Source organism: Andrographis paniculata, unplaced genomic scaffold, assembly GCF_009805555.1.
Source record: "Andrographis paniculata isolate CXL003 unplaced genomic scaffold, ASM980555v1 Contig35END, whole genome shotgun sequence".
Taxonomy (NCBI): domain Eukaryota; kingdom Viridiplantae; phylum Streptophyta; class Magnoliopsida; order Lamiales; family Acanthaceae; genus Andrographis; species Andrographis paniculata.
In genome coordinates, this window is record NW_026137568.1 from 365,088 (window position 1) to 376,846 (window position 11,759).

At 34.2% G+C, this 11,759-nt stretch overlaps 1 protein-coding gene and 6 non-coding genes across 19 annotated transcripts; all 7 read left to right on the forward strand.

Annotated features, from left to right (window-relative positions):
- The first annotated feature begins 775 nt into the window (after positions 1-775).
- LOC127249418 (U2 spliceosomal RNA) lies at positions 776-971 on the forward strand. Its single transcript, XR_007838314.1, has one exon. It is a non-coding gene; the product is annotated as a U2 spliceosomal RNA (small nuclear RNA).
- LOC127249083 (F-box/kelch-repeat protein At3g06240-like) lies at positions 785-9,555 on the forward strand. Of its 13 annotated transcripts, XM_051271697.1 has the most exons (8): positions 785-2,849; positions 2,914-2,979; positions 4,140-4,163; positions 4,611-4,698; positions 4,809-4,916; positions 6,605-6,642; positions 7,735-7,819; positions 8,004-8,324. In XM_051271697.1, the coding sequence occupies exon 1, from the start codon at positions 1,240-1,242 to the stop codon at positions 2,317-2,319; it is 1,080 nt and encodes a 359-aa protein (XP_051127654.1). In that variant the 5' UTR covers positions 785-1,239; the 3' UTR covers positions 2,320-2,849; positions 2,914-2,979; positions 4,140-4,163; positions 4,611-4,698; positions 4,809-4,916; positions 6,605-6,642; positions 7,735-7,819; positions 8,004-8,324. The 13 variants fall into 13 exon arrangements, 12 of the variants coding, with proteins under 12 accessions (XP_051127654.1, XP_051127648.1, XP_051127647.1 ...); XM_051271691.1 differs by having other exon boundaries at positions 2,914-4,163; XM_051271690.1 differs by having other exon boundaries at positions 3,098-4,698.
- LOC127249427 (U2 spliceosomal RNA) lies at positions 3,424-3,619 on the forward strand. Its single transcript, XR_007838323.1, has one exon. It is a non-coding gene; the product is annotated as a U2 spliceosomal RNA (small nuclear RNA).
- Positions 6,683-6,878, forward strand: LOC127249425 (U2 spliceosomal RNA). The gene has a single exon (XR_007838321.1). It is a non-coding gene; the product is annotated as a U2 spliceosomal RNA (small nuclear RNA).
- Positions 8,125-8,320, forward strand: LOC127249426 (U2 spliceosomal RNA). Its single transcript, XR_007838322.1, has one exon. It is a non-coding gene; the product is annotated as a U2 spliceosomal RNA (small nuclear RNA).
- A 216-nt stretch (positions 9,556-9,771) lies between the features above and the next one.
- Positions 9,772-9,967, forward strand: LOC127249419 (U2 spliceosomal RNA). Its single transcript, XR_007838315.1, has one exon. It is a non-coding gene; the product is annotated as a U2 spliceosomal RNA (small nuclear RNA).
- A 1,365-nt stretch (positions 9,968-11,332) lies between these two features.
- On the forward strand, positions 11,333-11,528 carry LOC127249428 (U2 spliceosomal RNA). The gene has a single exon (XR_007838324.1). It is a non-coding gene; the product is annotated as a U2 spliceosomal RNA (small nuclear RNA).
- The last annotated feature ends 231 nt before the right edge of the window (positions 11,529-11,759 follow it).

An 11,759-nucleotide genomic window follows, 5' to 3' on the forward strand; every position in this document is an offset into this window, starting at 1 on the left:
GATATTTGTAATTTTAACCTAATCTTTTATTAATCGGGTCAACCTGAATCTGACTCATATAACCCGTTTAAATCTAAAATATTTATATTTTAATTTAAAATTACAATTTATACTAACAAATTTTTAAAAGCATAGTATATATACATATTAAAGTAAAAAATTATTTATTCATATCATGAAACCAATATTCAAGAATTGAATTAACAAACACTACATAATAGTACACAACACAATCATTTATTTTTTATTGTTTATTTTTATAAAATTGGCCATAAATATTGAATTTGTATTGATAAAATTTTAAAAATATATTTAAATTTAAAATAATATTAATTAAAAAGGTTAGACGAGTTATTTTCAGGTCGAAAATGTAGACCTTAACCTGACCCATTTAATTAAATAGGTTAAACGAGTTTGACCCAATTATTAATTAGGTCAAAAATCTCAACTCAAATCCAACTATTTTAGGTCAAATTCGGATCAAATTATCAGGTCTGGTTAATTTTTGCCAGGCCTACCTATCATATAGTACTTGTTATTAAAGAAATATAAAATGCTCAATTATTATTATTTATACATAATAAATATAAAAGTTATATAGATTAAAAATAAAAACCAAAACAAAACAAGCACACAATTCGAACTAAAGTTCACAACAGACTGCGGCTGCGCCCCTGAGCTGTGTTCTGTGAGTGTTACTATCCCACATCGAAAGAATACAGAGATAAGCTAATAAGCAGCCTATAAATTAAGACGTCCTGGGCCAGTCAAGCTCATACCTTTCTCGGCCTTTTGGCTAAGATCAAGTGTAGTATCTGTTCTTATCAGTTTAATATCTGATACGTGGGCCAATGGCCCACATGATATTAAATTAATTTTTTTTGAGGGAAAGCCCATTAAGTCAGCTTGCTGGCTGGGTTTTCACGTGTCGCTCATGCGTTGCACTATTGCACGAGCCTGGCACACCCCACCATTTCGTAGTAAAGTTGTTTTCTTATTACGTAAAAGCGTTAGCGATTTCTATTATTGTCATTTATGTATGGCAAAATATTAAGTAAAGTTGCTACGTAATTTCCAAAATCGTGTTTGCGTTTTCTATTATTGATATTTATTGTTAGATTGTTACTTAATTCATAAAAGCGTGTTGCGCCGTATTATGTGTAAAATTGTACATCTGAGTTCTTTCATTTTTATACATTCCTTCTCTCAAACAACTTCTGTTGCTTCTGGTTCAAAACGATGCTGTCCGAGCTCCCCCGAGATATCATGATCGATATCTTCTCGAGACTTCCGGCAAAGTCCGTAGGCAAGTGTAGGTGCGTAGCTAAGCCATGGCAGAGTCTGCTCTCCACCCCTCAATTCATCAGAACCCACCTCAGTCGAAAACCCCATCAAGAAACCCAGCTTCTAATAGCCGGCACTCATTCTATGTTCTCATCTTCCGAAATTGGCCGTAGCAGTGCGTCGAAGAAAATCGAATTGGGCGACACATGGACAGAATTCGTGGGTTCTTGTGATGGACTTGTTTTGCTAGTCAACGAAGTAGACGAGGTATTTCTGGTGAACCCTACAACTTTAGAGCAGGTATACATGGCAGATTCTCCCCTGGCTTTGAAATGGAACGAGAGCTTTAGAATGCACGGGTTTGGATATGATAGTTGTAGTGATGATTATAAGATCGTTACACTCTCTTACTACAACACAGACAATGAATATGAGCCTGATTGTGCCGATACATTTGTGGACGTGTATTCTGTTAAAAGAAATCTTTGGAAAAGGGTTGATGTTTCTCCTTATGATCATGCCGTTCCGGAGCTTTCTCCGGGAGCTTTTGTTAATGGCGCCATCCATTGGTTAGCCAGCAGTAGGGAAGCAGGTTATCGCTCTGTTATTGCTGCTTTTGATTTGGCTCACGAGGTGTTCGACGAAATTCCTCCTCCAAATGGTATGGATGTGGAGAAGTTTGTGTTTTTTACCCTTGCTGTTTTCGATGGGTGCCTCTGTATGGTCGATATTCACAGCTGTAATCTAGCGGATGTTTGGATTATGAAGGTGTATGGCTCGGCTGATTCTTGGATGAAAATTAACATTGCTGCTGATTACGAATGGAATGTGATCAAACCTCTGTGTTTCGTTGGCGGCGTTAATGGTGGTGATATGGTGTTGATTACTGAAGGGGAAACTTTGGTTGTGTATAATCAGGCAGACGGAACATTGAGGGATGTAGTTGTCGATGGAGTTCCCTTCGCTTTAGATGGAGGCACCTTTGTTGAGACCCTTGTTTCGCCTTCTTTTCATTTAGGGGATATGAGTGGATGAACAAACTTGGGTAAATCTCTTTGGAGTGGAGTTTGTATGCATCTTTCGATCTTTCTTACTAGTTAATTGCACGTTCTTGGGTGTTTATCAGTGTCACAGTATACGCCTCTACTTAGATTAAATTCCATCTTTGTGTAAGCTTTACACTCTACGCGCTGCTGTATTAGCATTGGTTTGTTTGTTTGGATATTTTATGTGCTTCTATATTGAGTGTTAATCTCCTTCCTGGGGTTCTTTCATCCAATAATTTGGTCTTTTGTTTCAACTCTCAATAATTTTAAGCCCGAAAGTAAGAGTCACTATGATATTTGGCTTTGCAACGTTTGTATATTCTGCCAAGCTAGATGGCCAGATGAATGTATTTTCCGGTTCTTTTGATGGGCTGGTTTTGCTAGTCGGAAGGGCCGGCAGGTTCCTGATGAGTACCACAATACAAGCAGGCAAAAAATCCTCGATTTCATTTCCCCTGGTATTGAAAACGGACCTATTCTATGGAATGAAGGGATATTTATGTTCTTCCACAGCAGCAGGTGATGATTATAATACCGCGACTGTCTTTACCGCAAAAACTAAAACTGCTGCTATCATTTTCAGGTGTCTTGATTTGCAATCTTTGCTCGGTGGTCGTTATTCTCACTTGCCGATTGGATTATGAAGAAGGTTAGGCTAGTTCTTGTTGTTTCAAAACTTAGTGTCACTCTAATGATTATGGTTGCCATTTGTTTTGTATCGATCATTTGCATTTGATGTTAACACATTTCATGATTATTAATAGCAGCAGGATAGTATGAATGGTCACTGAACATTCAACCTCATCCATCCATATATACAAATTCTACTGCTGCCTTTGCTTCAGATTCTGACTGTTTCCTCCTTGTTTTACACAAAAGTCTGATTGTGCTGTTTTCTTTGAATGATGTTGTTCTGATCCTTCATGTTGTGTGTTTCTATAGTGTTTAGTTATATAGAGTTGGAAATTGCAAAGCTACTTTCTTGCTCTGTAATACTATACTACTATAGACTCGTCCGTCCCACATCGGAGGGACAGGAGAATGGGCTAATAGGTGAGGCTATAAAAGAAGACGTACTAGTTCTGTTCAAAGCATACCTTTCTCGGCCTTTTGGCTAAGATCAAGTGTAGTATCTGTTCTTATCAGTTTAATATCTGATACGTGGGCCATCGGCCCACATGATATTAAATTAATTTTTTTTGGGGGAAGGCCCAATAAGTCAGCTTGCTGGCTGGGTTTTCACGTGTCGCTCATGCGTTGCACTATTGCGCGAGCCTGGCACACCCCACCAAATTAATATAAATATTTTTGCTCACAAATTTTATTTTTTAAATATATTAAATTCAAATTATTTTTTATATTATTATTATTAAAAACTAAATTTACATTTATAATTTGGTTTAAGTTGCGTTTGTCTTGTCTCGCGTACTTTTCATTTCGCACCATCACTTGGATCTTTTTTGCTTGTTTGTTTTTTTACATATATAATGTTACATAATAGTGAAGTTAATCCATGGATGATTTTGAATGAAATTAGTGGTGCCTTTGTTCATATTTCTGATATTTTCATTTTGGTTTACATATTCGAATCATTTCAAACTTTCTTTGACTTTTTATATTTATACTTGTCTGCTACTTGGATTAAACTCCATCTTTGTATAAGCTTTACTCGCTACGCACTGGTGTATTACCATCAATTTGCGTAGCTGGTGTATTACCATTGCTTTCTTTTCAATTTGTTTCAATATTTCATATTTCATTCAATAATTGTGGTCTTTTGTATGAACTGTTATCGTTATGCTATATCAGAAGGACAGGAAAGAATATATAAAGGTATGGAGCACTGTCACCAAATTCAACTCAATAGTTTTAAGCCCAAAAGTGAAAAGTCAGTGTGATATTGGCTTGGCAACTTTTATATATTCTACCATGTAATTGTAAATGGTTCTTCCAAAAGATCTGAAAATCTAAAACATCTTTCTCAAGTGATCTCCCAAGTTGATGTCCAGATGACTGTATTTGCCGGCCCTCGTGAATCGTGATGGGCTGGTTTTTCTAGTTGGAATAGTAGACGGTTTCCTGATAAATCCGACAACATAAGAGCAGAAAAAAATCAATGATTTCATTTCCCCTGGTATTGAAAAGGGACCTATTCTATGGAATGAAGGGATATTTAAGTTTCACAGCAGCAGCAGCAGCTGATGATTATAATGCCGCGACTGTCTTTATGAAAAAACAAAGACTGACCCTCTCTTGAATGGAGCTGTCCATCGTTTACAGGTATCTTGATGCAGAGGACTTGTGATATTACCATCTTGCAATCTCTGCTTGGTGGTCTTTCCTTTCACTGGCCTACTGGATTATGAAGGTTAGGCTAGATCTTGTTCAAAACTTGATATCGCTCTAATGATTATGATTACCATTTGTTATGACCTCTTTGTTTTGCTGGGGTTAATGATGATAGTATCGTCATTTTAGTGAATCAGGAGGAGATCGTGGCTGTGTAATTGGGAAAACAGAACACTGATGGAGATCCACTTGTGAGAGCAGCCATGGATGTAAGCTTCTTTATCTAGATGCCGCCCGGTATACATCTGTCTACGCTAAATCTTTGATTTCTTGATTCATCCTTGCAGTAAAGTTCATCCATCCATTTTAGTTAGCAGCACATGTTCTAGTGCTACCTTTGCTTCAAGGTTCTGATGATTTTTATTTGGGAAAAAAAATCAATTTTGTCCCAATATAATCAAAATTTATCAATTTTGGTCCAAATATAAAAAACTCATCAATTTTGGTCATAATATAAAAAATTCATCAATTTTAGTCATAATATAAACAATTTCAATCAATTTTGGTCCCATTATAAACAATTTTTATCAATTTTGATCCTACTGTTAAAAAACTAACGAAAATTGCTGACGTGGACATGACGGATGTGACGTGGCAATTGACTTAAAAAGTACACCATGTACAATTATACACGACCATGTATATTTCAGTGTATAATTATACATGACCATGTTGTTACACGGCCATGTACAATTATACACGGCCATGTACATTTCTATTTTAGTTTAATTTTTTTTTGGTTATATTTTTTTTAAAAAAAATTATTTTGAATTTAAAATAGTTAGATATACTTAAAATGGACAAAATCAATAGTAATTATAATATAATTAAAATTTATCAATTTTAATTCAAATATAAAAATTTATATGATATATTCTTTTGAAAGATTTTGTTTAAAATTTTATTATTCATACAAAAAATTTCACTTACAAACGTCTAATTACACAACTATTTTTTAATTTTGTATATTATAGTAGTATTAAAAATTAATTTATTATTTCAATACATTTAATTGGATGTTTGTAAGCTAAATTTTTTTGTTAAATAGTAGAATTTTAGATAAAATCTTTCAAAAGAACATACTCGATAAATACTTATATTTGAACTAAAATTGATATATTTTAATTATATTATGATTATTAATGTTTTTTTTTTTCATTTTAATTATATCAACTATTCTAAATTCAAAAAAAAATTTAAAAATATAATAAAAAATTAAAATTTTAGACCGAAACAGAAAGGTACACGGCCGTGTAGAATTATATATGACCGTGTAATAACATGGTCATGTATAATTATAAACTGAAATATGCATGGTCATGTAATAAGATGGTCGTGTATAATTGTACATGGTCGTGTAACAACATGACCATGTATAATTATACACTCAAATATACATGACCCTGTAACAACATAGCAGTATATAATTGTACATGGCTGTGTGCTTTTCAGGTTAACTGTCACGTCACCTCCGTCATGTCTACGTCAGCAATTTTCATTAGTTTTTTTTAACAGTGAGACCAAAATTGATAAAAATTGTTTATAATAGAACCAAAATTGATTGAAATTGTTTATAACGGGACCAAAATTGATGAGTTTTTTATATTGAGACCAAAATTGATAAATTTTGGTTATATTGGGACCAAAATTGATGAATTTTTTATATTGGCACCAAAATTGATTAATTTTATTATATTGGGATCAAAATTGATTTTTTCCCTTTTTATTTTATTTTTTATTTTTTTACTGTTGTTATTTTATCTTCATGGTGTAAGGTAGTGCCACGTGTGAGTGTGTTTGTTTAGGAGTTGAATGTAGCACAACTGAACAATGGACGCCTGGAAGGAATCGTTGTAGACTTGTAGTGTGTCAAAATAATTGTCTTAACCGAATATATCTTAGTTCCCTTCCTCTTTTTTCTTCAGCTATCCCACATCGGAGAGACAGGAGAATGGGCTAATAGGTGAGGCTATAAAAGAAGACGTCCTAGGTCCATTCAAAGCATACCTTTCTCGGCCTTTTGGCTAAGATCAAGTGTAGTATCTGTTCTTATCAGTTTAATATCTGATACGTGGGCTATCGGCCCACATGATATTAAATTAATTTTTTTCGGGGGAAGGCCCATTAAGGCAGCTTGCTGTCTGGGCTTTCATACGTCGCCTGTGCGTTGCACTGCTGCATAGGCCTGGCGTACCCCACCAAACTAGCTTAACTTTGCGCGCAAAATTACAGCCCTTTGGTAATGGCTGTGTTGGTTTATAAAATTTTATTTAATTTTTACTATTTATTATTATTAAGTATGGAAACGTTAAATTATGTGGGAACGTAGAATTATTTGTTTAATCTCCATTGTTTGCTGCAGCCCTTCACTTATCTATTTCTTGTTTGTTATGTTACATAGTATTGTTGCCTATCTGCATTTATAGTAGTACCCATTAGCAAAGTTCATCCATGGATAAATTTTGGTAGGAATGATTGGTTCCTTTTGTTTATACCCATTAGCAAAGTTCATCCATGGATAATTTTGGTAGGAATGAGTGGTTCCTTTAGTTTCCTTTTAGACTTTTAGTTACATGTTCATCCTCATTTTCAAACTTTATTCGACTTTGTTTTAATTTTTATACTTGTTTGCTTCTGCTGGTATATGTTACTGCAAAGAAATTCATTATATAAATAAATTATATAATGTGCGCAATGAATGCATCTTTTGATCTTTCTAACTTGTTATTGCGTGTTCTTGTGTGTTTTATCAGTGTCATAGTATCCTCCCCTACTTAGATTAAATTCCATCTTTGTGTAAGCTCGACGTTACGTACTGTTGTATTAGCATCGGTTTGTTTTTATTTGTAAATGGTGCTTCCAAGTTCCAACGGTTCTGAAAATCTAAAACATCAATGTCTCAAGAAAGCTCCAAGTTGATGGCCTGATGAATGTATTTACCGGTTCTTGTGATGGACTGATTTTGCTAGGCTAGTTCTTGGTCAAAACATAGTATCACTCTACTTAATTATGGCTATTTACATTTGTTACGAACTTTTTGTTTTACTTGTGTTAGTGATGGATGATATCATTCTTGGCTGTCCGGAAAACAGAACAATGGTGGGGATCCGGTTATTGATGGAGATCAAGCATCCATGGATGTAAGCTTCTTTATCTAGAGCCTTTATTCGCCTACTAAGTTAATGGCTTAGTTAGTTGATGCCACCCTAAAATCTTTTGATCTCTTGATTCTATATTTATGCATGTATAATTTTATCGATCTTTTGCACTTTGATGTTTACCACACATCTTGCTTGCTTATGATCTCTTTGATTCTATAATCAGGTTGGGAATTCGCCTATACATAGTTTCTGTACTGTAACCTCAGCTTCCCACATCGGAAGGACAGGAGAAATACGCTAATAGGTGAGGCTATAAAAGGAGACGTGCTGGTACCGTCCAAAGCATACCTTTCTCGGCCTTTTGGCTAAGATCAAGTGTAGTATCTGTTCTTATCAGTTTAATATCTGATACGTGGGCCAATGGCCCACATGATATTAAATTAATTTTTTTCGGGGGTGGGCCTACCAAGGTAGCTTGCTGCCTGGGCCCTCATGCGTCGTCTGTGTGTTGCACTATTGCACGGGCCTGGCGCACCCCACCAAATTATTTATATTATTTGTCTCTTTTTTGTATATATTTTGAGCAATGAACGTGCTCCCCAAGCGCCGGTGTATATATACATTTTCTTATCTATATTTTATTTTCTAGTTTTTGAAATTTAAGTTTTATTCCAAAGTTTTTATTTTAATTATATTTATTGTGTAAAATTTATGTAAATAATAATAGATTAAATTGTTATAATATAAAAACAATTAATATAATAAGTTTAATAAGTAATTAAATAAATATTTGAATTAAAATATATTTCTTGTGTGTTATTTTTATCAGTTTCATAGTATCCTCCCCTACTTAGAAAAGTTATAGTTTTGTGCGTACACATAATGTTCACCTAATTGTAGAGTTCAGCCATGGATAAATTTTAGAGACTTGGTGCCTTGGTTTATATTTCTGATTGTTTCCTATTGTTTTTGTGTCCTTTTGCTTTGCTTCTGCTGGTGTGAATAAATTATATACCTTAGCAATGATTACTGTATTGAATTCTATGGAATGAAGGGATTTATGTTCCACAGCAGCAGGTGATGATTATAATACCATAGACTATCTTTGAAGTTACTACTCTTGGCCTTTTGGTGCCTGGGTTTTTATGCAAAATTGACATGATTCATAACTTCCATTGATCCTAGGTTTATCAAAAGAGATGATTTGAGGAAACACATTGGTCATGTCCTGGAAATAATGGGTTGTCTCTGCTGGTTGAGGTGAAATTTTGTGGTTCTTGTTATGGATTTGCTTTGCTGGTAGAAGAAGTATTTGTGGGTAATGTCTTGGATTTGCATGTGATGAGTCTCACAATAAAAGAGGAGAAAAATAAATTTGTACGGTTGTCATGAATTGTGTTTCCTTAGGGATGATGATGGTGAGGTTTTGCCATGTTGGTGATAAATTGAGAAAAAGTTGGGTTGAATATAATCGAGAAGAGCAAATGATGAGGGATGTATATATTGTTCTTGATGTAAATGGGGTTGGCCTTGTCTTGCTTACTTTTGATTTAGTTGGTCCCTATAGTTCCCTTCTTCCTTCCTTATGTTTGTTGAGTGCAAGCTTAGTACGGGGCCTATGTATGTACGTTTATTATAATGGGGATGGGATGGTTATTGATGGAGAGCCATTTGTGAAAGCAGCAGCAGCAGCAGCAGCAGCTATGAATGTATATAAATATAAAAGAATCTTTCATCTCTTGGGTCTATCTGCTTTTATTGATCTTGAACACAAATTCTAATTGTTTCCTGTTCGTTTTACTTTTACCTTATCTGCTTGACTTGTGCTGTTTCTGAAGTTTTCATTCTTCTTCTCCTCATTCATTGTATTTGTATGAATACTAAATATAGTACTCCATAAATCCAGTCTCGACATCCCACATCGGAGTGACAGGAGAAAATAGGCTAATCGGTGAGGCTATAAAAGGAGGCGTGCTGGGACCGTCTAAACCATACCTTTCTCGGCCTTTTGGCTAAGATCAAGTGTAGTATCTGTTCTTATCAGTTTAATATCTGATACGTGGGCCATTGGCTCACATGATATTAAATTAATTTTTTTCGGGGGAGCGCCTACCAAGGTAGCTTGCTGCCTGGGCCTTCATGTGTCGCCTATGCGTTGCACTACTGCTTGGGCCTGGCACGCCCCACCAATTCAGTATTAAACTTGATAGTTATTAGTATATTTATTTTTATTAATATATTTTTTAATTATTTATTAAATATATACATTTTCTAAGTTTTTGTGACATGCAACGTGGGATGAGCTCTCTCTACTGTGTGCTTCATAATTAGTCCCAGGCAAGTCACATGGTGAGTAGATGAGAAAGTTGTCTCATTTACTTTTGATTTATAGTTGATCCTAATTCCTAAGCGTTGGTGGTTCCATTCTTGCTTCCTTCCTTATGTTTGTTGACTGCAACCATCTCCTTATGTTTTTCTTGCTTTGTTAACACTAACACTGTAAAGTTGATCCATGGATGATTGATTTCAAGAGAAATTACTTGTGTTCATATTTCCGATTGTTTCCTTTCAAACTTTCATTTGTTTGCTTCTGCTGGACTGGTGGTATGAATAACTCTCCAGGAAGATTTTATACTCTGCTGTAATATCATACGCACTAGTTGGATTGGGTTTTTCTGTGCATCTTTTTGGGTTGAAAATCTTGTCGCTGGTTCAACCGAGAACACCCACACACACACACATATATATGTCCGTATGTATTCGTCAATTTTACTTTTACTGATTTGCTTCAGCGACGGAACTAGTCCTAAAATTTTATTGTATAATTAGTAAATAATTAAAAAATATATTAGTAAAAATAATTATGATTTAACAAAAATAATTAAAAATTAAGATCAAGAATTTAATTAAAATAAAAAAATTATAATTATGAATTTTAAAATATAATTAAAATGTATAATTATAATTTTTTTTTTAAAATGATAAGTTATATGAGACGAACGAAAATAAAAATATATGACAAATTAAATGGAATTGAGGGAGTATTGTCTTTTTCCATTTCTCCCCGTGCAACAGAATAAACAAGAATAAAGGGAAGAAATAGTTAAAAAATTAAATTTAATAAAACTAAATAATTTCTACTAAAAAAAGATTAAAATTTAAAAGTATAAATCAATAAAATTACAAAAAAATATTATTATTTTTTACACTATAGAATAAAAAATAAGGAGAGCAAAATAATAAAAGAATACATAAATTTATTATTTATTATATTAAAAAAATCATATATTTTAGGTCTGGGAGTCAGCTGTCCCTCCAACAGCTATGTAGTACCGTCCCTGCCTCGGTGGATTTCAGGACTCAGGTGTATCGTCTGGCATGTATTACGTCTTGAAATAACGGACATGCCAATAACCTGAGGTGTGTATTGCTTGGAAGTTAGTGCTGCCGAATTGCCAATAGGGTGGAATTAATTGTCCCACATCGAGGGACACTGGGGAAATAACAATGGGACGATGCTATAAATCAGGACGTTCTGGGCCTGTTAAATTCATACCTTTCTCGGCCTTTTGGCTAAGATCAAGTGTAGTATCTGTTCTTATCAGTTTAATATCTGATACGTGGGCTATTGGCTCACATGATATTAAATTAATTTTTTTCGGGGGAGGGCCCACCAAGGTAGCTTGCTGTCTGGGCCTTCATGCGTCGTCCATGCTTTGCACTACTGCTTGGGCCTGGCGCGTCCCACCAAATCTAGTTTTCTTATTATTTTGAGTTCATTTTATTGTGTAGAGATATTATTTAGATCTTGCTATTTGAAGAGTGTAAAAATTTGACTAATTATTTGTGTATATAGTATGTAGGATGAAAATATATGTATAAATATGGTTGTGTAAGTGAGAGAGAGTGAGAAAAGTTGAGTGATAGATTCAGGTATTTTTCTTTGGATAAGTTTGAAAAATTTTAATTTAATATTAAA